At 44.0% G+C, this 26,538-nt stretch overlaps 1 protein-coding gene across 1 annotated transcript in view; it reads left to right on the top strand.

Moving 5' to 3' along the window:
- Positions 1-26,538, top strand: part of Ssadh (succinic semialdehyde dehydrogenase) — a 204,628-nt gene that overhangs the window by 157,558 nt on the left and 20,532 nt on the right. The window contains exons 6-10 of the mRNA XM_068345083.1: positions 12,098-12,242; positions 12,411-12,506; positions 13,304-13,467; positions 18,352-18,510; positions 18,835-19,004. Coding sequence (XP_068201184.1) covers positions 12,098-12,242; positions 12,411-12,506; positions 13,304-13,467; positions 18,352-18,510; positions 18,835-19,004 — 734 coding nt within the window. The remainder of the gene's footprint in view (positions 1-12,097; positions 12,243-12,410; positions 12,507-13,303; positions 13,468-18,351; positions 18,511-18,834; positions 19,005-26,538) is intronic.

Below are 26,538 nucleotides of genomic sequence, written 5' to 3'. Positions count from 1 at the left end.
AGGGGTAATTTGAATGAATTACGACCAATGTTGTCACGAGCACCCACTCCTGGCAAGGTGTAGTGACTTTTTAGGTTAGAAGTTAGCCCACCCTAGTGCAGCATTTATTCGCAAAAATCCCCTTTTAGCGGCTGTGTCTGTAACCTAACTACTGTGAAGGAGGAGGGCGGACTGTATTAATAAAGGGATTTTGACGAAGGAAAAATCTATTTCTGGAGAGAGACCTATGTCGCCTGGTGAAAAGGTCCTTCTTGTCACTTTTCTGATATAATAACTTCCAAATATACCAGAGAAAGTTAAAGCATGGAATGCAGAGGTTACTACCCTGGCGCGAGCACCCCTAAGGGCGTCGTGTATAAAGATAGGGCTTGTGAAAACCACTGAACACAGGCCGTCTTCCATTTAGAGGATTCCTTCGTCAATGTATAGGGGGGAGCCGACACAGCGGCGTGAACCGTACCAACCTGAACCACCTCACCGACGCCCGACACTAGCGCCATCTGACATCCTATTGTATGAATAACGGCTTGGAAAGGGAAGGGAAAACAGGGTAGGGTTTCACCGGGCGACACAGGTCTCTCCCCAGAAATAGATTTTTCCTTCGTCAAAATCCCTTTTCTGGGTCGACCTGTGTCGCCCGGTGAAAATATACAAGAGAATGCCTTCCAAGCCCAAGAAATATAATGAACCAGGGGAATTAAACAACATCATATATACCTGTGGAGGTTTACTAAATGAAACGTAGAAATAAAACAGAATAATTCCCAAACAATCTTAAGTATAAATAGTAACATTGTCATGGCAACCTATGAGTGAAACAGAACAATTCAATTCTCAAAAAGCCTTAAGTATAAAATGGAAATATTGTCATGTATACCTAAGAGAGCAGAATGTGTCAATATAAATACAGATCTCAACAAACCTTAGAATAAATGGTAAACAACAGTAAAATACTTAAGGATAAGGGCAAATACAGCTCATAGGGACTGACAAATGATGAACAACATAACAATGACATAACGTGAGATATTAAGGGGCTAAATCCAATCCACCGAGGTGAGGGCCATCGTGGTGAGAGGGACAGGCAAGAGGGAGAAGACAGAGAGTTGGACGAAAGGAAGAAAGGTAAGAGGTTAATTTGGGGAGATTACACTCCCAGCTGCTATAGTAGGGTATTTTAGGGCCTGTAAGTTCTTTGAATAGTGGCGTTTAAAAACCATAGGAGTTCATCAAAATCCATATTGTGGAAGTAATTGATGGAGGTTGCCACTGCTCGGATATCATGTGCATGGGGGAATGATTCCGGGTTGGCTTGCTTAATAAAGTAAAGAATCTGTTGTCTAATACCTTGGATAGAGATAGTACCGCCTTGTTCCCTAACAAACAAGGGGCCAGATGAGCGTGTAGCAGTTCTAGCCAAAAAGGCCCGAAGTGTGACTACTGGACACAGAGAAGCATCAAGTGGAAGAGGGATAATCTTCCAAGGGGACCATCTATTCTGAGGGTCTTTATTTTTAGCTAGGAAAGCTCTATCTGGGGAGAGTAGGACTTCTCCTGTCGGAAGGAAATCTAGGTTTTCAGGATTACGGGAGAGAGCTGCTAATTCTGAAATTCTGGCACCTGAGGCCATGGCTCTAAGAAACAGGGTCTTTCTAAGGAGAGAAATGTAGGAGCAGGATTCGTTATCGGTGTCTGATGCTAGTTTCAAGACATCGTTTAGGTACCATGAGACCTTTTGTGGACGGATGGAAGGTCTAAGCCGAGCACAGGCTTTTGGTATGGATGAAAAATATGAATCTGCAAGGTTGATATTGAAGCCTACCTGAAAGATCTTTTTCAGGGCTGATTTAATTGTAGTGATAGTACTAGCTGCCAGGCCCTTGTTAAATAGGGACCTAAAAAATGAAATAGCCAAGTTAGGGGTCATTCGAGTAACGTCTGAACTCTTAAAAAATTCTGCTAGTTTCTTAACAGCCGAATCATATTGCCTAAGGGTTGAGTCCCTCTTATCTGATTTGATAAAGAGGACATTTTCCGGGTCGATGTTTGCATCCTTGCGGGCTGCAAATTTCATGAAATCCACAAAGTTAGGGTTTGTGCTATTCTTGAGGAATCTGACACAGTCTGTGTTTGGACCACTTGTGTCAGCTTGGGGTATGGGATCCGGAAGGGGCGAAGTTTCAACTCTAGAAGGAGAGGAAACCAATTGCTCTTTAGCCAGTTTGGGGCCACCAAAGCTACTGCTCCTTTGAATGAGCGCAGTTTGGGTAATACTTTCATCAGAAGATTCACTGGAGGGAATAGGTAAATCTTCTTCCAATGGTTCCAGTCCAGGGTTAATGCGTCTGTAGCATAAGCCTGAGGGTCCAGGTTCGGAGCCACATAGCAAGGAAGCTTGTGGTTGAGCTGTGTCGCAAACAAGTCTACCTGGAGACCCGGAACCAGCCTGGATATCCACCGGAATGAATTCATGTCTAGGGACCATTCTGATTCCAGTGGTTTTGTCCTGGATAGGGCGTCCGCTATAACGTTCTGGACTCCTGCCAGGTGAGTTGCTGACAGAAACCAGTTCTTTTCGGTTGCCAAGGTGAAAATCATTACCAGGATCTGATTCAGGTTGGGAGATTTTGATCCGCCTCTGTTTATGCAGTGGACTACTGCCGTGCTGTCTGAGACTACCCTGACATGAGTTGTCTTTGGAGGGGATAGCCGTTTTAAGGTTAGGAATACCGCCATGGCCTCCAACACGTTTATGTGGAATTGTTTCATAGTGGGGGACCAGGAGCCCTGAAACATCTGGTGTTGAGAGTAGCCCCCCCCAACCACTGAGAGACGCGTCTGTGTGAATCGTCACTTGGGGAGGGGGAAACTGCATAGGAACTGATTTGGATAGGTTCTCTGGTTTTGACCATGGCCGGAGTCTCTTTATTAATATTGAGGGGATCGCTGATATTTTGTCCCTTAGGCGAGTTGTTGCTCTCTTCCTCCAAACTCGGTTGATGTCCTTGAGTTTGGCTTTTAGTAAGAGGTCTGTGACTGAGGCGAATTGAAGTAAGCCGAGAACTCTTTCTAAGGCTCTTCTTGACACCTGTTTGTTTTTGATGAACCGTTTTGTCTTCGATGCTATCTCTTTGACTTTTTTGGGAGGAAGAGATAGTTTGGGATTTGTGAGGTCCCAGTGAATGCCTAGCCATTCGAATTGGCTTGCTGGTTGTAGGCGTGATTTCTGCAAGTTGACTTGAAATCCCAGTTTGTGTAGGAACTGAACCACCTTGGTTGTAGCCTTGTGGCATTCCTGAACTGTTTGTGCCCAAATGAGCCAGTCGTTCAGGTAAGCTATCAGCATAATTCCCTGGCTCCTGAGCTGTTCTAACACCGTCTCCCCCAACTTTGTGAATATTCTGGGGGCTATGTTGAGGCCGAAGGGCATCACTTTGAACGCGTAGGATTTCTTGTCTAGGCGGAAGCCAAGGTAGGGGGAGAAGTTTCTTGCTACCGGGACGTGATAATAGGCATCGGTAAGATCGATAGAGGTGGTGACGGCCCCATGGGGAAGTAAGGTCCGCACCTGAGAGACAGTCAGCATACGGAACCTGTCGCAAAGAATGTAGGAATTCAATTTTGACAGGTTCAGAACTACTCTCAAGGCATTCGAATTCTTTTTCGGAACCGTGAACAGGCATCCTTGAAATTTCAATGACCGTACTCTCTTTATGGCTTTCTTCTTTAGTAGGTCTTTCGTGTACTCCTCTAGAATTGGAGTGGGCTTCTGAAAGAAGGTCACTGTCGGGGGTGGGGAACCCTGTGACCACTTCCAGCCCAGGCCTTTGGAGACTATACTGTGGACCCAAGGACTGAAGGTCCATTGGTCTCGAAACCGGTATAGTCTCCCTCCTACCTGATCCGTCTCATTAGTTGGGGTTAAATTTCGCTCCCCTTCCTCCTCGGGAACCTCTGGCTCTAGGTCCGCCTCGTTAACGGAACTGACCTCTAGCCCTGTTGCTTCCGGGTTGCCTAGGGTATCCTCGAAAGGATCCTGAGGCTTCGAAAGCTTGATTGAAAGCAGGGGAGGTCATCCATGTGGCCATAGAAGCAGGTTGGGTACCTTGAGGGGCCGGAACAAACACGATCTGTTGAGGAGGGGTGGCCTTGGAGGTAGACGGGGTCGAAGACTGTGAACCGGGAGATTGGCGATGCTGGCCACGACCGGTTTTATATGGGGTGTAGAATCTCTGTTTCTTCTTTGAGAAAGGTTGCCTCATAACAGGCTCAAACTTACGTTTGCTAGAGAGGCCCCATCTGACTTGGAGGTTTTGGTTAGCCCTTGCAGCGTCTTGGAGGACTTTATCCACTTCCTCCTGAGGGAAAAGAGATTTACCCCAACAGGAAGAGGTAATAAGTCTGTTAGGCTCGTGCCTAATAGAAGCCTCTGCAAGAACATGTTTCCTGCAGTTCGTTATCGCAGTCCAAAAGTCATGTAAGTCTATTTGAAAAGTCTGTAGAAGACTTTTCGCCAGTACCCGAAAGATTGGTTCATCACTATAAAGGGAGGCTATCAACTCAGAGGATGCAAGAGAGTTAAGTGATCTTGCTAGCCTATTCCTTGTCTCAAACTGCTTTCTCAGCAAGTGATCTGGGAGCTTAGGGAGTCTCTCTGAAAAGAGGGAGGAGGCACAGTCTGGGTCGAGTTTACCCACAGTAAAGGTTGTCGGGGCATCTTCCCAAAAATCGCTTGGGGCTGGCATAAGGAGAGAGGTGGGGTCCGTCTCCTTAAGGGGTGGCATAGGGAGGCCGTCCGTGATGGCTTGGATGGTCAACTCCGCTACTTTGTCAGTAAGAGGAGCAGGGATAGTCGGAGGTGATGTAAATATGGTGTAAGAACCTTTATGGGGGGTTAACTTAGAGTTAACGCATCCCCATTCCGAGAGTGTACGAGCCCAGACAGCTTGGGCTTGTTCCTTAAGAAATATCACCGTCTCCTTTGGCACTTTGTCCATTCGGACGAGGGCATGTTCCCTCAGGCGAACGAACCCATTGAAAGGAAACTGGAGGTCAGGGGGGTAGAACTCCAGGTCTTCCAAAGGGCGGGTACCCAAACCTTCAAGAGTCAAGGTGCCGTCCAGGTAAGGAGCATGTCGAGCAAACCGCCAAGGGTTGTTCTTATCGAACGGCGGTAGCTTTGAGGTGTCAGGCCTTACGGGCGGAGCTGGTTGTGATCCGGAACGAAGAAGACTAGCCACCATGTCTTAGAGCTCCATCATTACAGCAGAGTGTTTCTCCAGTCTTGTCTCCACCATTTCTTGTACCATAGATATGGTTACAAGATTAGCCGAATAGGGGTCCGAGGGGCTAACCGCAGCTGATGCCTTGGATTTAGCGGACTTACCCCTCTGTCCTTTGGAAGGAGGAGGGGTTTTTGACATCACTGGGATGTCGGGAGCTGAGGAAGGTTCGGGGACCGGGGACATGGCTGAAGGCGAAGCTGGATTAATGGGTTTGGCTTTGGGTTTTTTAAGTGGCTTAACCTTGGGACGGACCGACAAGGAACCCTCCTAAGGAGAAGCCGAAGGCTTGTCAAAGCCGAGGAAGGAAGATGAAGAAGAAGGAGTAGGAGAAAGAAAAGAGTCTGCCAGATCTTCTACACCACTTACCTGCTCATCCATCGGCTCGAGGTGTATATCCAAAGCGGAAACGTCGCCAGAAAGTTGGTGTTCATCTGCAGAGGGCAAGGCCGCTCTGATAGCCCCGACCAGCGGAGCAGCCAGCTCAGTAGGTACGGCGGCCGAGGGGGATCCTGGGAAAAGCCGGGAGGCCATGTCCCCATCCAGCAGGTAAGGGCAGCCTTGAGGGGCATTCCTGCCAAATCCTGAGACCCAGGACCGGAGGCTGGATCTGGCCGCATTGAGGGACTCCTCGTCAGCCTGAAAGAGGAGGGTAACGTTAGAACGAACTAGAAAGGAACGGAATAATAACAGACTCAAGTTAAAATCAATTTATAAAATATTGAACTCGTCCATAAACGAAGAAATCCCAAAACAACAATAACAGTATGAATGGTAATATTGAGAAATCTTACCTCATCATTGAGGAGAAGGGACGAGAGCTCATAGCAGAGCGAGCAAGATTCCGGGAACCAGACCATATAAGGGGTCTGGCCTGCTTCCCGGGCGAAGGAGATGGTGAAGGAGATCACAAAGTGGGCATGGGATCGGCAGATGTCATGGCCCACTGGATCTGTAAATGTCGCCGAGCAACCCTTGGAGGCACAGCGGACTTTCTGTAATATAAAGAATTATATAAGTACATGAACTCCCGGAAGGCTCTAACTTAACCTAAAGGTAAGGTAATATGCTTAACAGTAAGAGCTAAGGCTAAAGGGGTGTTCTAGTGTTCTATATGATGTGTATTAATAGGTTCGTGAATTTTATAGGGAACCGCAGCTCCTCTGTAATTACTGCATCGAGAATAGGATATTGATGTAAAAAAGGGATACTCCGTAGCGCGCCGGAGTTTCGGGAGCGTGAATTCACGAGGAACCAGAGCTCCTAAGTAATTACTGTAAAATACATTGAACTTAGGCGTAGTGGCAAAGATGGAAAGCTCCGTAGTGCATAAGGGCGATTTTGACCGCGATTCCCGTCGGGTTTCGCAACAAGGGCAACCGGGCAAGTTTTTCAATAGCGCATACTTTCAGATCATCATAGTCACGATCTTCACCTCGTAAGCGCAGAGCATGACACGTATAAGAGCAAGAAGAATCTTCAGAAGAGTCTGGGTAACATTCTTCTCCCTTTTCAGGCAGGCCCCATCATCCCTCTCCTCAGGATCGCCCGATCCCCTTCCCTCCGACGGTGGCTGCTGACACTGCCTCTGTCAGTCGTCAACAGAGGGGATACTTAGAGATCATGGGGTAGTCTAATTTAGCTCTTCCTCTCCACCATTTCGTGCAACGGACCTTCCGGGGGTTTTTCCCTCGAGAAACTCTCCGCCCGGCAGGTGACATTCTCGACTTCGGGAATCTTGAACCAGGAGGAAGCCGCAAAGGGTACCAGGCAGGCCACCTCGTGGCTGATCGTCGAGCTTGAGTCTCTGGCCATCCGGTCGCGACCCGAGGTTTTATACAAGGAAGCTCCGGGAAGGTTATGGAACTTTCCTCCTCTCGGACACGTGCACCTTCGTTTCTCGACACCAAGTCTCGAACTTGGGGACAAACTCGATGTTGAAGCATTGAGATGCAGTGACCGAGAGGTTTTCTCTCGAAGGTCCCTACCGTGGATATCGGCAAACCCAGACACTCTTCCATCCTTGGAAGGGGCTTGTTTCAGCCCAAGGACAAGGAACGAGCGACTGAGAGGTGGAGAAAATCGTATCACGATTCGCTCCTCCAGTCCCTACAAGCCTCCAGCGCCTCAACTTCAACAGCCTCGTTCAGCCTAGGACATCAGAACCGGCACGGGCAGCTAGACAAGGTGTCTATGCAGCTTACCCCCTCCTGTCGGGGACGAAGGGCGAGGAGCCCTCCTGGGAAGGCAATAATCCTTGAGGGGCCGGCCTAGGCCGCAAGCGCTAGGATTGGCAACCCCTACCTGCATCCCCCAGTGGGGGGGATGCCTGGATTTGCGCCTTCAAGTGGCAGCAACTCGGGGCCGATTCCTGAACGATCTCCATGATCAGCCAGGGATTTCGTGTCCCGTTTCGTAGCATCTCTACCTCCTCCTGTCAGCGAATCCAGTGTCGCTGAGCCCCTATGCCATGGGATCGGCAAAGGGGCTAGCCCCTCGGGCAGAGGGCGAGAGCATGCTCTAGAAGGATGCTCTCCAAGGTTGTCGGCGGCTCCCCCCCAGGTTCTTCAAACGACTCTTTCTTGTAAGAAGCGCCTGAAGACTGGAGACCCGCCATCGTCCTCTTAGCCCTGAACAAGTTTGTCGTACAAACTTCGGTCAGTATGGTACAACAGATTCGATCAGACTTGTAGGGAAACCACAAGACTTCACGTGCATACTGGATCCGAAAGACAGGTACTTACAGATCCCAATCCATCTGTCTTTACAGGAAGTACTTGGAATTCAGCCTAGGCAACAGATATACCAGTTCAAGGTGCTGTGCTTTGATCTTTCCACAGCACCGCAGTCATTCACCAGGAAGTTCATCCCGAATCCTCATGTCCACACAGGAGCGGCATCCGCCTCCTTCGCTTTCTGGATGACTGGCTACCCCGGCAGTTTCGGTATCGACCCTTCTTCGACTCAGAGACTAGCCTCTGGGACTTAGCCAAGATCTAAGGATCATGGTAAATCTCGAGAAGTTTTCTCTGTTTCCATCGCAACAACTGGGATATCTAGGCTTGTTTTTAGACTCCAATCTCCGTTAAGCCTTCAATGAATTCTATTGTTTACAATGAACCCACCAGATGACAGGATAGCAAGGCGGAGGAGAGTAGTAGAACCTTTCCTCAGGTGAGGAGAGTCTCCAGCCTTTTTCTGGTTATGCCTCCTAGGTCACCTTCCTCCTTGACCCCTCTAGTCCCAAACACTCGCCTCAGGATGAGTCTCCTGCTTTGGCGACTCAAGTCCCGGTGGAATCAAGACTACGATTCCCCAGACATTCTGGTCCTATGGGACCTGCCGAACGAGGGATCCTGCAGTGGTGGTTGACCTACGAAGCCTTTTGCTAGAGAGTGGATCTTCTCGTCCCTCCTCCGCATTTGATGCTGTCCTCGGACGCGTCAAAGAAGGGGGAGGGCACGTTCTGAACCAAAGGATCTCAAGCCTATGGCCAGAACTAGAAGGGTACCTCAACATCAATTGGCTAGGGATGAAAGCCATATTCTGGCCCGTCAACAGTTCCAACAGGCCCCGGCGAGTCACTCCGTGAGCAACAACACCACGGTAGTTGCTTATTTCATCAAGCAGGGAGGTACCTTTTCATAACAGTCTTCCCATCTTACAGTAGACGTACTGAGATGAGCCGAAGTCCACTCAATACCACTATCGGCTCGCTTCATTCCGGACAAAGGAATGTGCTCTCCGACAGTCGGAATAGAGCATCGCAGATAGAGAGTACCGAGTGGTCTTTGGAACCCCCAGTAGCCAACAAGCTCTGACCTTGTGGTCCTGTTCGCGACAACCTTGAATTTCAAGCTGTCGCTCTACTTCTCCCCAGCCCCGGACCCCAAGGCACCCTGCCGAAATGTCTTCCCACATCGGTGGGACAACATCGACGTCTACGCCTTGCCACCGTTGGGTCTGAGGGGAAGGGGGGCTCAACAAGACCAGACTATCGGTCAACCTGTCGATGACTCTGATAGCTCCGCTACGGCATCATGCAGAGTGGTTTCCGGACCTTCTGCATCCCTTGATGGAACTCCCGAGAGAGCTTCCCCCACGACAAGAGCTAAAGCAACCACACCACTACATCTACCACAAGCCGTAGCTCCGCTTCAGCTCCACGCCTGTAGTCCATCCAGCACCTCCTCACAGAGAGAGGCGTTCCGCAACAGGTCGCGGAGCGGATGTCTTGACACCTGCGAAGTCATCTGCAGGGATCCACCAGGCGAGGTGGAGAGTCTTATGTGGTTGGTGTCGTGGGAGAGGTATCTCTCCCCACGATGCCACTATTCCAGCGTTAGCGGAGTTATTGTCCATCTGCGGGAGGAAATACGCCTTTTGCTCCCGGCGGTAAAGCCTATCGCTCAGCCTCAAGCCTGGCCTTCAGGCTTTAAGGTTAGACAATTCCTCCTCGCGGGATCTTTCTTCGCTAATACAAAGCTACGAACTTACCTGCGCCCAGTCGGAAGTGAGACCTCCTCCATGGAACATGGCTCGGGTTCTTAGGGATCTTAAGACTTCTCCCTGTAAACCATTACGCTATTCATCTGATAGGCACCTGACTTAGAAGACGGTGCTCCGGCTCGCTCTGGCTTCGGCCAAGCGTATCAGCGTACTTCATGGTCTCTCGTACGACTTCGCCCATTCAAGAAGATAGGGAGAGGTAACGTTCGGGTTCGTCCCTGAGTCGGTTACTAGACTCAAGATCTTGGAGTCCCAAACCTTCGGTTCGACTCCTTCAGGATTTCGAGTCTCCGTTCTGTAACAGATGACCCAGGCCTTCTCCTACTATGCCCAGTAAGGAGTCGTAGGTGTTATCTTAAAGAACAGCTGCAGTTCGTCCTCACGTGCAAACCCTGTTTGGGAGCACAGGAAGGACGAAAAGGAGGGTCACCAAGAATACCTTTGCAGCCTGGATTCAAGGACCATCCATCTCGCCCTGAATCCAGACCCTCCTCCGTCAAGACAGTTCTGCTTCGTTGTCACATTAGGCAAAAGGAAAACAGATCGTTAACTGTGAAAATAAAAGGTAATTAGTTAACATTCATTCCCTCGGGAAGACTCCGAAGAGGAAACCCAAGGGAAAAGAACACAAGAATTACATAACAGGCAAGAGCCCTCAACCCCACCTACACTCACGGGAAGGGGGAAGGGCGAGAACTGTAACAAAAACAGAATTACAGTATAACAGTTATAATTATGCAATTCATTAAAGAATGTTCACTAAAAGTAAGAACGAAAAACCCCGAAGGGAAACGTTCTAAAAGCTGAAAAGTTAACAAATACAATTAGATTTTATAATAAAAATATAATTGAGATAAAAAGTACTGCGTAGCAACTCCACCCGAACGGAGGAGCTATCGTAGTATGTAGAAAACGTAGTAAAAGGGTGAACGACCTCTAGAGAGAGAGAGAGACCGTAGTCAAACTACACTCTCGCGTTCCTACGCTGAACCCCACCTTCCCCGTAGGAAAAGAGTAGCGGAGAAACAAAATAATAAGTCCAGCGATGACGACTCCCCACGGCGCCCGTGGAAGGAGCCGACTGAAGGACCAAGGAAGAGATCGCGGTCCATGAAATTACATCGTAGTGGCCTGACTGCCGGTGGCTACACGGTGATATCGTACACACACACACACAGCACAAACACTGAAAAGGAAACTTACTGATTTCTATACTCAAATATATACATAAACATAAAAATATGTTTACATATATATATGAGTACAGTACAAGAAAAGTAAGTAATTAAGTAAAGACAAAACAATAAATGGCTGCCATGCGAGGACGGGAACAGAGACATCCGTTCGTCGTCCGAGCCAAAAGCGAAGAGAGTCAGTTCACCAGTGTGTGAGAGGGGAGGGGTAGCTAGCTACCCCTCCCCTACCCCCTGCTAACTATCGCGGGGGTAGTTAACCCTCGTTAAAAATCTAATGGCTCGCCATTTCAGCTACGCCGAAAGTAATACCCTATGTAAATAGCGTGGTTTGTATTTCGGTTACGGAACAAATAGATTTTTCCTTCGTCAAAATCCCTTTTTTAAGATCTCAAGGGACTCGTAAGTGCTTTTATCTCAGGCATCAATTATTCTCTGCATTATAAGGTTATGTAATGGGTATCAAGCCGAATGGTGTTCTTGATTGGACTTTAAGCCTTCATATGGAATTCACCCTAATACAAATAAGAATGCCTTAAATTTTCAGTACAATATTTGATGATACAGTATATTGACTATATAATTTTATGTAACACTTGTTTATATGACTTCACCCTTGGTAAAGAAAATTATCCTCTGGGATCGAACTTATGGCCTTGTCTCTTTACGAGCTGGCTATACAGTTCACAAATTATTCACTTTTGATCTCTTACTAATACTTAATAATAATTGTGTCAATTAGAGAGGAAGGGCATACCTCTTATCGGAGACTTTACGCTACCTAAGGAAGACTCCCATATAAATGATTCAGAATTTTGTATCCGTGTAGGAATAAACTATAAATCTTTAAAAGAGTGCAGTGGTTGCTTAGCATCTAAATATGATGCAATCAAACCAATTTTCTTTGATCGTCTGGTCATAGAGAAAACGAGACTAGGAGTAACCCATTTAAAGGACTCAGGTCTGTATAGCTAGGAAAAATACAAATTGATTTTAAAGTTTGTAGTTTTTGAAAGGTGTACTGTACATATTTATTTCTGACCAGAGGAAATTAATTTGATAGAATATTTGCTGTCTGTTGGAAATTGGTAACTTTCATTATTTGATTTACAGTGGAATTTTCCAAATGCCATGATTACAAGAAAAGCTGGTGCTGCCTTGGCATCTGGGTGTACTTGTGTCATAAAGCCAGCTGAAGATACACCTTTATCAGCTCTAGCTATTGCTGATTTGGCAGAAAAGGCTGGTTTGCCACCAGGTATGATGGATTAGTTATGCAAAAATAGTTTGGTCAGCAATAATATCTTTCTGTTGAGAGAATGAAATATTATTTACTGTATCTTAGTAAGTAATAATAATAATAGTAATAATGATACTGTAATTCATGTGTTAACTATTCATACCCTTAATATGATTAATTTTCCAGGAGTAGTTAATGTTGTTACAGCATCTCGGTCGAATACACCAGCTGTTGGAAATGTGTTATGCACAAGCCCAAAGGTTGCAGGAGTCTCATTTACTGGTAGGAGGTTATCTAAGGACTTTATCATAAATGTTTGTTTTTGCTTTGGAATTTTGTTGATAGAAACTTAAGTTGTAGGTTGTAGAAACTGTATTACAGTATTGGTACTCTCAATTGCTTTTGATGAATTTTATATGAATTTCATAATCAGCATAGAGATATTTGAGTCCTCTGACCTTTATCTTATGGAATCCTGCTCTAAAATCTAACAAACACATAGCCTATACTCCTACAAAAAGTTGAGACTTGATTTTTGTTAGTGCAAGTGTTACATAAACCATCTTGCCTGCCGGTCTGTAGTGTATAGTTGCTCAAAATTATGGAAATTATAGTAATGCTGCTAAAAAGGAAATGCCATATCTGACAGTATTAACTTTTTCTATGGAAATCTATGAAATGAGGTAATAACAAATGGTATTGGCAAATAATCTTTTCAAATGTCAACCAATTGGAACCTAGGCAATAAAGGTTATTGCAAGTTCAATTTAATTTTAATCAGTGATGACTGGATTCAAGGACTTGAGTTAGTGTTGATTTCTACATAGATCAGTATCCGGTATTGTATTGAATTACCAATTTTCAAATTTTTATATGGGAATAGTGAAAATTGCAACATGAGATTGTTTGTTTGGCATAGAGCATAAGTGTTAACCATTTTGAATGCATACAGTAAATTGAAATTTGTGAAATTTATGTACTGTTCTTTATTTGTGTTCTGTTACTGCTTTATCAGATATCATAATACTTTTAAATAATATAAGTTTTTACTCGATATTTTCCATCTTTATCTCCAATAGGTTCGTCTGCAGTTGGTAAACACTTGTATAGATTATGTTCTTCTGGCATAAAGAAAATTGGTCTTGAACTGGGAGGAAATGCCCCTTTCATCGTGTTTGATTCTGCTGATCTTAATAAAGCTGTTGATGGCTTCATGATATCAAAATTCAGAAATGGTGGCCAGGTTTGTTCACAATTCTCCTATTTTTAATCATATCAAAAGATGTTGCATTTGTTCTAGCTCCTCTTGAGTTTGATGATGCAGACCTTATGTGATATTGTACAGACACCTTATTTTAACTTTTTTTTCTAGTAAAGACATTTGTTTTTGTCTAGAAATACGTTACTTATAGGAAAGGCGAAATGAGATTTGATTCATTGAAATCAATCATACCTCGTAGTCAATGCTTTAATGAATGAAACCATCAGCTTCCCAACCAATAAAAAATAATTCTCTCTCTCTCTCTCTCTCTCTCTCTCTCTCTCTCTCTCTCTCTCTCTCTCTCTCTCTCTCTCTCTCTCTCTCTCTCTCTCTCTCTCTCTCTCTCATTGAAGTCAATCTTACCTCATAGTCAACATGCTTTAATGATTGAAACCACCAACTTCCCAACCAATAAAAAATAATTTCTCTCTCTCTCTCTCTCTCTCTCTCTCTCTCTCTCTCTCTCTCTCTCTCTCTCTCTCTCTCTCTCTCTCTCTCTCTCTCCTCATTGAAGTATTATTGAAACCACCAGTTTCCCAACTAATAAAAAATAATTCTCTCTCTCTCTCTCTCTCTCTCTCTCTCTCTCTCTCTCTCTCTCTCTCTCTCTCTCTCTCTCTCTCTCTCTCTCTCTCTCTCTCTCTCTCTCAGTTAGAAACAAAATGGAAAAGTTCAGGGCAATGATAGCTAGTGAGGAACTAAATGTTATGAGCATTACTGAGACCTGGATTCAAGAAAAGACAAAGGATATCGTCAGAGAATACGAAATCCCAGGTTTCAAGCTTTTCAAGAAGGATCGCCTTACCAAAAAGGTGGAGTAATGCTATATGTTGAAAATCACTTAAACCCCATAGAAATTAAATCAGAAACTGAATGTGAATTGACTGATGCAAACATCAACATTATAGGAAAAAACATGTCCATACTAGTAATATACAGACCACCACATGAAACACAAGAACGGGACAAAGAGCTATATAGACAACTTGGACAAGAAGTTGACAGTAAGCTAGCTGTCCTAATGGGAGACTTCAATGCAGCAGTAAACTGGGACACTATGAATTCTACATCTAACACAGAGCGACAAAGACTACTAGAATTTGTCAACAATGAATTCCCTCATCTGGGTCGAAAAACCAACCAGGGGAAACAGCATACTATTTTAGATATTGTGCTAACGATAGAAGAAAATTTAGCATCCAGTGTTTCAGTTGGCATAAATATTGGCAAAAGTGATATTCCAAATCTAAAAGAAAGGAAAATTATAAAGAAAGCTAGATTACAGATGTAATAACCAGATAAAACTGAAGGAATACACCAAGAATTTAGATTACGATGAAACAGGGAACATCGATGCACAATGGGAGTCCTTTGTAGAAATATATAAAGAAAAAAGTTGCTAAAGTTATACCTATAACAAATTATTTGGAAAAAGCTGAACTGATAAATGCATATTTCACAACTGTATTCAATAGGGAAGAATCAATGACCCTCCTCAAACCAGCTATCAAATATCAGGGGCCACAATCATTGAATAGAATCACTTTTACAGTGGTGTCAAAAAGAAGATAAAAGGACTAAGTAAGTTTAAGATACCAGTTCCAGATGATATTCATCCAAGAGAGATTATAGAACTAGAAAAAGATATAACCCCACACTTTTATAGAATGTTCTGAAAGACAGCCAACAAAAGAAAGGCACCACAAGGATAGAAACTAGGCAATGTTTCTCCAGTCTACTAGAAGGGGCTAAAAGAACCTGGCAATAACAGATCAGTGTGCCCAACTTCAGTGCCTTGCAAAATTTTGAGTCAATTATAGTAGATTCAATAGTAGTACATATAGAGAAAAACAATCTTCTGATAGACAGCCAACATGGTTTTAAACAAAAGAGATAATGTGTGACAAATCTTTTGGAATTTTTCCACATGTTTAGCATTTATGAAAACAGCATGGCAATAGACATCATATACCTAAACTTTCAAAAGGCTTTTGACAAAGTTCCTCATGAAAAATTAATGGTCAAAGTTTGAGTACTAGGCATCATTGACGAGCCAGCTGAGTGGATCGAAGATTGGCTAACGAACAGAAAACAGAGAGTTGTAATTAATGGAGAAGCTTCAGAGTGGGCAGCTGTTACAAGCTTAGTACCTCAAGGATCTGTCCTTGGACCATTGCTATTTCTGATCTACATTGACATAGATTCAGGATTAACTAGTAGAATAGTCAGTCGGATTACTCACTGTTGGGTAATGAAATAGAAAGTGTGGACCATGAGGAAGATCTCGATATTTATTATTAACAAGGATTTGAAGTTCACCAAACAGCATAAAAGCTGAAAAGAAAGTACAGAAACTCAGAAACTAGTAGGCTACATAAAGGGATGATTAAAATACAGAAATAAAGACACTGTACTACAGCTGTACACATCACTAGTAAGACCCCATCTAGAATACGGAGTCCAGAATTCTGAAGGATATATATAGATTGACTGGAAACAGTAGAAGTTAGGGTCACTAAACTAGTTCCAACACTAAGGCAATTTGGATATAGACGGAGGATGGAACCTTTGAACTTATTTGATCCACAAACTCGACGACTAAGGGGACAGTTAATAGAGGCATTCAAAATTCTTAAAGGAATAACAAATCTAGATTACAATAATCTATTCACGCTTAGCTCAAATCAGTCCAGATGTAACGGATACAAAGTGGAATGGAAAAGATATAACACAGCTCAATGTGGCAATTTCTTTATATGCAAAATAGCAAATACTTGGAATAGACTTCCAGCGGATGTAGGAAACAGTAACTCTGTAAACAAGTTCAAGAATAAGTTAGACAAGATCATAAGAACTCTATGAATGCTTGAACTAAATCGCTCTACCAAAGAGCAAATGGAGTCTCTTCGGATGGACTAAAAAGTTTTTGAGACATCCAAAATCAATCTCTCTCTCTCTCTCTCTCTCTCTCTCTCTCTCTCTCTCTCTCTCTCTCTCTCTTCTCTCTTTCTCTCTCTCTCTCTCTCTCTCTCCTCTCTCTCTCTCTCTCTCTCTCTCTCTCTCTCTCTCTCTCTCTCTCTCTCATATATATATCGCCATATCAAGTTACCTTCCCTAAAGACTTGTTCTCACCATACCCCAAAAGAGGTTTCACTGTTACCGCACAATTCTGTTGTTAACAATCTATCAGAAACATTCTCAGTTTTCTGGATTCATGTCATTGGAATAACAGTTCCAGACCAGAAAACTCCCTTCCTGACCAAAATGATTAAATTGGGATGGGGTCTATGAGATTCTGCCCTACCAAAAAATACATCACCTGCACAGGAGTCTACCCAAAAGAATTTGAGGGATTCACAGAACTTGAAGAGTTATTTGAAGTCTCTCTCCCATAGAAATTGAAGGTTTGCAGGGGGGGGGGTTATCTTCTATCGGAATATGGTTTTACTTCTGTCTCAGAGTATCTTAGGGCAGCAGAGTTTGGTACTCGACAGATATTTTTTAAGCTAGTGTCAGACATGTCCTCTCTGGAAAAGGGTTCTGTTGTGGATCTCTGATTTCTAGCGCAAGCCTACATAAGAGGCTTTGCAGAACTTTGCCAAAACAAAATTTGAGGAAGATGCAATGTGTTGGCTGACTTTGAAATGAAGTTAATAGTGGATGAGTTCCACCATAGAAATCTTGCATGTGAATCACTCTTCCCTTTATTATTAGTGGATAAGTATATGGCTAACATTCTTACAGCTAATACTTCACTTCCACACATGTTAAGAAAACGCTTCCTGCTCTTTCCAAAAAAGGGAACCTTCAATTATTAGACCCTGACCTGTAAACAGGATCAGAATTTCACCAAAACAACCTTTAAAGAGACCAGCTTCACAACCTCAACGTAAACTGCCCCAGTGTGCAAACAATTTTCCTTGTAAAAATGGAAGGCAACAATCCCAACCTTCTCAGACAGAACCCCAATTTCCAAGTGTTTTAGCATTGTTTCAGAGGAAAAAATAGAGCACTAGGAAGCAGGGGAGAGGAGGACAGGGTTCTGGCTCATTTTGCAGGTGTAAAGGACCTTGAAAAAACTTTAGAAGTAGCTTAGGGTTCTGCTTCTTTAGATTTTCTACTGAAGTAAATACGAAAAAGGCAGGATTAGTAAAGGCAAATCAACTTATTCTGAAAATGAACTGTTAGCAAACTACTTGCTTCCATTAATTAATAGGAAACATAATAATGTGGTTAGCACACTTCACTAAGCTGCTTGAATTACTTTAACAGTCTTTCATAAATATTCCAGAAGAATGCATCCCTGATTAAAAGTTAAATGCTGTAACCTAAAATCACAAATAAAAAGATCTACGTAATTGGAATTATGGTGGCAAACTGTAAACACAGCCAATCATGATAAACAATACGAGAGAACTGAAATGTAGTTTCCATCGACTGTCAGACGGCTCGATGCTTGCTAGAGGGGGAGGCATTTCACAAGGAAAGGAAATGGGAAATTTTGATTTTAGGGGTATGCGTCAACATTTAAACAGCTTTGAGAGAGAAGCAATATGACTATCAGAGGATTTTCAGAGAAAGAATAGTTTCTTCCTATATGTATCTGGATATAATTGCTTTTCTTCATGAGTTTTGCAACCTTGAAATTATGATTTTGCCTGTGCTAATGTAAATATGGCAGTTCCTGTTGCCAAACTTGTAATCTAATTTTGTCTCTTAATTATCTAATGTTCAAATCATTGGGTATCAATATTTGAATTTCCTTGATGTGGTTAGATACATCTTAAAGGTTTGTTTCACTTGCACATGTAATTCTCAAAGAACATAGTATGGGAATGTAAGTTATCATTGTTATGACCTTTACAGACATGCATCAGTTCTAATAGAATTTATGCCCAGAGTGGAATATATGAAAAGTTTGTAGCAGCTTGTAAGGAGGCAATAAGCAAACGTTTAGTGATGGGCGATGGCTTGAACAAGGACGTAAATGTGGGACCAATCATCAATCAGAGTCAAATAGATAAAGTAGGTGCAGTTTTTTGTAGATTATGCATTGTAATATGTTTGTCTTTTGTGAGAAAAATGCTACCTGTATCATTATTTGCTTGAAAAATACTCTAAATTTACCAATGTTTTGAATTCATGTATGATGTAGAATTTTATGTCTCCTTGTAATTTTTTTTTCAAGTTCTTTCAAAGGTTTGCATTCATTACTAATGATCTGTGCTTTTTAAATTGACTGTAGAATCATTTTGTGTATTTTGTAGAAAAAATGGTGTTTTAAATTCAAGAAAATAGAAATTCAGATGAATGCAATTCTGATGCTTGTTATATTTTAACAATCAATAGGTTGAAGGTATAGTAAATGACTCCGTAAAATTGGGTGCCGAAGTATTGATGGGTGGAAAGCGTCATGAACTGGGCGGCTTATTTTACGAACCAACCATTTTGACTAACGTCTCATCAGAAATGCCATGTGTCAAGGAGGAAATATTTGGACCAGTTGCTGCCATTCAGAAGTATAGTACTACTTTTTTCATTTAAAACAATGAAACTATGAAAAAAAATTTCTTTATTTTCTGATATCTGCTGTGTACAAATTAGAAATGTGACATTTGCAAATAATTGTATTTTCCATCAATACAAACCTGGAGCTCTTTACTGAGGAGTATTTATTTTCGGCGAAGCTTAAACTAACCGATAAGCTTTTCATACGGTATAACTACCCAACGCTAGTTAGCTGGTTAGACTAGGCCCCCCACTCCCACCAGTATTAGCAACTAACCGTCACTTTTATAATTGCGGCAGGACTTTTCAGGGATTTGTGCTGGCGGGTATAGTATGTGTAAAGAGCTCCAGGTTTGTATTGCTAGGAAAAATACAAATTATTTCCAAATTTGTCATTTGTTCCAGTCCAACATTCAAGCCTTCCGTTCTTTACTGTGGAGACGCGCCTTTAGGTGATTGGAAGTCCAGGACCAACTGGCTTGAAACTGTCCTGGGATGGTCTATTGTAAAGGATTACCTTGAGGGATCCTGCGCCACATTATCCTCGTAGGATGACGGCCTGGTCAATCATTGCTGGAAAATAGAGAATCATTCTGTTAGAAAGGACTTAGTAACTATTTTGGCCAGGCCCTCTACTAATCCACATTTCTTCCCGCCTCCCCTCTGTCAGGACAGGGACATAACAAATATATACATATTTTTTAGGTTGTCCAAAAGGTGTGCTACTCACCCTCAGAAGAACGATATCAGCTGTGCAGAGTCCCTCGAATGCTGCACCCCAAGAGAGGGAAAAATGAAGTAGAAAGTGGCTAGTCATGCATACAAACATCCTAGACTTACTTCTCAGGTAACCTCCACCCTCGACCCCCTGATAATTGTCCCACAAGGAAGCTGAGGTGTTTAAATCACGTTACGAGCAGCCACCACAGGGCTTGTTGAGAATGTGTCTAGACTCCTTTGGGTTATATCTTGCAGGTAGTGTGTGGTGAACATTGTTTGACGTTTCCACCTGCCCACTTGAAGTACCTTCTGTACAAAAAAATTTCCATTGAAATGGCAGGGAAGTACTTACTCACCTGACATCATGTGCACTGGGACGTCTACCTGACGGCGAGGTGTCAGGGGGCAGTGCCCTTTCTATTACTTTACTGATCCAAGAGGATATTGAGTGCTTTGTGATTCTCCTCTTGGTCTTCCCCATGCTAATGAAGAGCCTGTTGATCTAGGGTCGGGTTCTTCTCATCCTTTTGAGATATAACCTTAGCGCCCTTGCGGGGCATAGTAATAGTTGATCAGGATTGTGTGTTACAGATTGGAGAGATTCAATCCGAAAGGGCCCGAATCTAGAATCCACTACAGATGGATTTTGAGTCTTTGCAACAAACTCAGGGACAAAACTGAGTGTGACCAGCCCCCATCCCGTTGAATGGGTGATGTCGTACGAAAGACCATGCAGCTCGCTGTCTTTTTGTTGAGGCGGCCAAGGCCAGAAGAAAAGCCGTCTTTAAGTTCAGTTCCATATCCGAGGCTTAATGGAGAGGCTCATAAGAGGCTCCTTTCAGTGTAAGTAAGACCTTGACATGGTTCCAAGGAGGTGGTCTAACTTTCAAGTGGGGGCAATAACTCTCAAAATTCTGTATGAGGACTGACAATTCCACTGTGGAGGAAATGTTAACTCCATATAGTTCAAAGACAAGGCTCAAGGCTGAGTGAAAACCTTAAACTGCCGTCACCGAATAGACTTTTTTCCTCCTTGAGGTACAGTAAAAACTCTGCTACTGTTGGAATAGAGGCACTGAGATGAGAGACCCCATCCACGACACCAACCACAAAAGATAAACCACTTTACCTGGTATACTGCAGACGACGACTCCCGGAGGTAGCCTGCCATGTGCTTAGCATCTGGCTTTGAGAAGCCTCTCTTTATAAGGAGTTCCTAGATAACCTCCAGGCATTAAGACATAGCTATGGAATTGCTTAATGGAATATTTTCTCATGTAGTTGTCGGAGTTGCTTGGGAAGTGGTTGGAGCTCTCTTGGTTCCTCTGTGAGCAGATATTGAAAGTCTGTTAACAATTTTGCATGTTGCCACAGCGGAGCAATGAGGGTCATGGCTAGATCTTTTGGTGCCCTTACCTTGTTCAATACCTTCCTTATTAAGCAGAAGAGGGGGAACCATGGACGTTCATTCTGTCCCACGGGTGTTGGAAAGCGTCCTGTCAGAATGCCTATGGGTCAGGTACTGGAGAGCAGTATACCAGAAGTTTCTGGTTGAGGGACGTCGCAAACAGGTTTATTGTCAGCAAACCCAACAAAGTCAAGACTTTGTTGGCTATTTGTTGATTCAAGAACCATTCGGAGCCAACTGTCTGAGTCCTACTGCTTAGATTGTCCATCAGCATGTTCTTCTTGCTTGGAATGAAGCTGGCTGTTGAGGCTACCAAATTTTCTTCCGTCCACCTGAGGATTTTTACAGCTAGTTGGCATAGGTGCTGTGAAAAGGTACCTCCATGTTTGCTTATGTGAGACACTACTGTAGCGTTGTCACTCATCAACACTACATAGTGTCCTAGAAGGAGGTGGTGGAAGTGCTTGAAGGCCAGGAAGGCTGCTCTCATTTCTAGGAAGTTCATGTGGCACTGCCTTTCGGATTCGGACCAAAGCCCAGATCCCTTCAGGTGTAATAGGTGAGCCCCCACCCTTCTTTTGATGTGTCCGTGAATAGCCGTTCTTGTGGGCCCAGGTGGACAATAGCGGAAAGACCCTTTGTGAACTCCTGGGGTGTTGTGGACAGGCTGAAGCATAGCACCTTGTTTTGGTATATATAGCCTACTATAGTGAAGCGTAGGTACTTCCTGGATGACGGATTTATTGGGATCTGGAAGTACACATTTTTTAGATCCAACAAGATCATGAAGTCGTGAGGTCTGACAGCCTGTCTGACCGTTTAAGGGGTCTCCAATTTGAACGAAGTCTGCTGAATATACTCGTTCAGAGTCGACAGGTTGATAGTGCATCTACCTCTGCCATCTGCTCTTTAAGCATCCCCCCATCGATGGACAGGTTGGGGGATTGCCCTCCCTAGCGGGACCATCCTCACTAGGGTTTTTTTTTACCTTTACCCTTTCTTCCTCCTCTGGACGAATGGGCTCCTAAGTTCCTGGCATCGTGGTGTCCGCTTCTTCAGTGCACTCTTTCATTGGCTTTGAGGCATAGGAGATGGTTGCCTCTGCTGCAGTGGTGCCGGTTGATAGGGGCAAGAGGTAACTACCCTGTACTCAAAGTGTCGTGACTGACTCTTATCCAGCATTCCGTGACCTCCTCGAAGTCGTTCCCTTTGAACAAGGAGGGGCCATCCATTGGGGCGTTCCTGAGTTTCATCCCCTTCCTCTTGGGCTTCTGTCTATGGAATCTTTAGACTACAGCATCTTATCATCTCAGGACCCAGTTGACCCATTGGTTGACAACATTCTCTGTCAGGAATTCAAGGGTCCTCGCACCAGAGAGTAGGAAGGAAAATAATGTATTTCTTCTTGGTGTCGAGAAGTCCTCGTTCTTAACGAGATAACCGACCAGGTCCAACCAGTAGTCTATTCAGGAAGCGGATTGCAAGGTGCACTTAGCAATTTGTTCCATATTGGGGGAGTTCACCACAGAGAACTGGACTGGCAGAGTTGCCAGTTGGGCCAAAGGTGAACCTTGGGTCAGAGATACAATAGGTGGATCAAGTGGAAGGGAGGAAGGGTCATCTCCCACCACTTCATATTACTTTCTCTGCCTTACACATGGCAGAGGTAGAAGCCTAGAGGAGTCCACTGCTCGAAGCGAGGGGAGGGGGGTGGGATTGCGACAAGCTGGCTCACTCGCCTACCTCAACCCGCACCTTCTCTCTAGAGTATGGATTTAAGGTGTACAAGGTCTTACTAGCATGCTTAGAAGCTTTGCTCTCATAAGGGTTATTGCGCCCACTTGACTCAAGCAAATAAGCGTTCTTTCCCTCCTCTCCTTTGAAAGTAATGCTCACAACGCTGCCTGAGGCCTCTCCTCCCGAGACTAAGTTGCGTGATCCCGTATGAGTGCATCTAAGAGAGGGGCTCTCCTGCTCCCCTGGCCCCCCAAAGGAGATAAGCGCATCGTCTTCCTCTTCCCGAAGGGCGAGGGAGGACGGGGTTCTAACTCAGGTGAGTTGGTACCTGTAGGCCTGGTCTCATGATGGACTGGCCTAGCATAGCACAGAGTGCTTCGCTGTGCCCAACGATGAAGAAGTGGGGGGGAAGATATTAACCCCCTTCCTTCCTCCTCATCCAACTCCGAGAAGCTGGAATCCGATGAACTGAAGTGAGGCATGGACGAGTTTAACGGCCTTTGGCAGAAACTTCGTGGGGTGACCCCTCAGGAGAATAAAGTTCCTTCTGCAAGTTGGAGGATCAGTCAACCCCTATAACTCCTGATGGAGCGTGTCCCCGCAGGTGAAGAACCAGACGCCTAGGAGGTGGTGATGGGTTGTCTTCCCTCAGATGGGTAGACTGTCCAACACCTGGAGGCGAACCCGCCCAGAGGATTACCGTAACTCGCTGCGCAACCTCCGGAATGTAGCCGAAGATCATTCCCAAGATCACAATATCTCCTGACAAGTCACTTCAGGGAGTACTCGGTCACTTCAGGGAGTACTCGGTCACTTCAGGGAGTGCTCGTCGTCAACAGCTCCCGTCCTCCCACCAAAGCAGGGGGAATGTTGGGGTGACCAGGAGATGAAGTCTCAACTCTTGTGTACATGCACATACAAATGTAAGACTTCTTTTAGCTTTTCCTTTGACGGAGGACCCATCAACCCTAAGGAAGGCCACATCAGATGAACAGCGTCGTCTGAGAGAGACCCCTGTGGAGGATACGGACCCTGGCCCTCTGGGGAAGGCCATGGAGGGAGTCTTTACACAAAGTTGTCCCGGTGCTACCTGTGGCCACTCATACTCGCCGGCCTCTTAGGGAAGCCATTTCAGCAGAGTCAGAATGGTGAGACCAAGACAAAGGAGAAAGTTAGTGAGCCTTCTTCCCTTTCGAGGCTAACTTCAGGGAAAGAGTCTCTTTTAGCCTTCTTTTTCTTCCATTTGCCAAATTTCAGCTACTGGGAGGATGACCACTACTTACATACTGCACAAGGAGACTCCTGCGTTCATACGTGGCCTCAACATGCAGGACAGAGACCATAAGGATCGGTCTCCTGAGCCAACATGAAGGTGTCACACTGGTGCCCTTCCATCCCTGGACAAACCTGCATGATAGGGATCCTCACAGGCAGTCACCTCTGAAAAGAAAAAGGTTGAAAGTTTCAACTTCGGGCCAGTTGGGAAATTTTATAATTGTTAACGGGGGAGTGAGACACGTCTGCACTCCTCTGAGCCAAATTAAAAACTAGGAGCGTGGGTGCTAGCCTACCCCGCTAACTAGCGGTGGGTAGTTGTACCCTGTAAGAAAAGCTTATCGGCTAGTTTCAGCTTCACTGAAATAAATACTTCACAGTAAAAAATGGAAGGTTTGTATGTTGCGCTGGAACTAGGTAATTTTTCTAATTGTCTTTTGAACTTAAAAAACAGCTGATACATTGCTAATTAAAAATAAGTGGTAGTAGTAGTTAGATGCTGGATAAGATAGCTTGAGGGAACCTATTTATTTCTATGAACCTCCTCCTAATGATCTTAATGCTTTGTTCCCATAGCTGAATAAGTATCAAAGTTACCCACAAAAACGAAAATATTTCCCATTTTATTCCCTTGAAGAGGCCATGTATCTTGCCTGCCAAGGTGATATTTAGTGGTTAATGTCAACCTAATTCAGGCTTCATTGCATGGTACTCAACAAACTTTTCTTACCCCAGTAGGATTCTCCTACTAGGAGTTTCTAAATATATTTTTTATAAAAGATAGGTTTTCTTTTTAGCTGTGTTCACCTAAAATAACATATCTCCCCACACCGGTTTCGAGATAAATAGCTGAGAACTGGAGTAGAAAATTCAACTGAGTGTTTACAAGGCTCAATTTATCAACCCTTTGAAAATGGGTACAGACAGCCATTAAGGTACAAACATCCAATTTACAAACGCAAATTGCTGCAAGTCAAAAATATGTTTGTAAACTCCGTGAAGTTATAATTTTGAAGTTACCGCCACTTCTGACTGGGTCCTGATGCCGCTGCTGCCACACAGGCTGTTCAGCACCAAACAACTTTATTCAAAATCAATTGTGTTTGTTATTGTGATCATTTTAGCTGTTTCTCTGTATTGCCTCCAGTGTATTTTGGCCTTATTTTTTGTGAATTACAATAACATTGGAAGTTATATTGCAGGACAGGATTAGAAATTAAACTTTATATAAGAGATTACTCAAGTGCCATACTGTACGTGGATGAGATCATAGTGAGGGGCAGATGGAGATGGTTTGGGCATGCTCTTTGTACTCCTTAAGAGAGATTAGTTCACCAAATTATCAGTTGGGCTCCGCAAGGCACTAGAAGAGTAAGAAGACCCAGGCCTACATGGCTGAGGAGTAGGAGATGATGATTGGAGAAATATTGATATAAAAGCTCAAGATAGAGACGGCTGGCAAAATCTAACCGAGGCCCTTTGCGTCAATAGGTGTGGGAGGAGATGATGATGATGATGATGGTTGGTAAACAGATTGCTAGTGGTAGCACAATGAAGGGCAAGATTAGTGATGATAGAGGCAGTAATATAAAGAAATGGCAGGCCATTTCAATGAAAATTAAAGTAGCCATTACCAAAAAACTAGATAGCGATGAGAAAATGGTAAATATTGAACGTGCCTATCAAGTAAATCGTTCAACAATTGCCACGATATATAAGATGACACCGAGTTATCCGATTATGGTGAATTTATCTTGAGTGGTGACTAACTCGTCTCCCATCATATCTACGTCACCGCTGGAAAGGGGTCTGAAAATGTATTTTATTGTTTTCTTTACTTAATTTTTACAGTACAATACACTATGCTATATACAGTACGGACCCAAATTATGCGATTCCCCATTTATGTGGTGGTATATTAAGGATTTTAGTAAAACACGCTTAATTGAATTTCTCTAATTTTAATTCAGTTCGTTAACTTTTTGTGTATTTCCAAGCTTATAGGACCAATTCTCTGTTACTATTTCACGGAGCGACACAGGTTGAGCCCAGAAAAGGGATTTTGACAAAAGAAAAATCTATTTCTGGGCGAGGGACCTGTGTCGCCCAGTGAACCCTCCCTCCTTTTTCCTCACCCTAGGCTGGCCCAAGCTTGGGGTGCTAATAGGAATGATGGGAGAAGGTTAGGTAGTGGTGGGGGGGGCAATAGCTTTAGTGAATGACACCTCGTAGTAACGGGGGTTTTTGAGGAGGGAGAAGTCTAATTCGAAAGGGATCTCTGGTAGTGGTATCACTCGCCCCAGTTTTGATACCTACACCCTTTAGGAGTGAGCGAGCTGGATATATTCCTAGCATTCCATGCAACTTTTTTCTCTGGTATATTTAGTAGTATTTATACCTTTGAA

This window comes from Palaemon carinicauda, chromosome 21 (assembly GCF_036898095.1).
Source record: "Palaemon carinicauda isolate YSFRI2023 chromosome 21, ASM3689809v2, whole genome shotgun sequence".
Classification (NCBI taxonomy): Eukaryota; Metazoa; Arthropoda; class Malacostraca; order Decapoda; family Palaemonidae; genus Palaemon; species Palaemon carinicauda.
The sequence above is the reverse complement of the archived record's forward strand: the minus strand, read 5'-3'. Positions and strand labels throughout refer to the sequence as shown.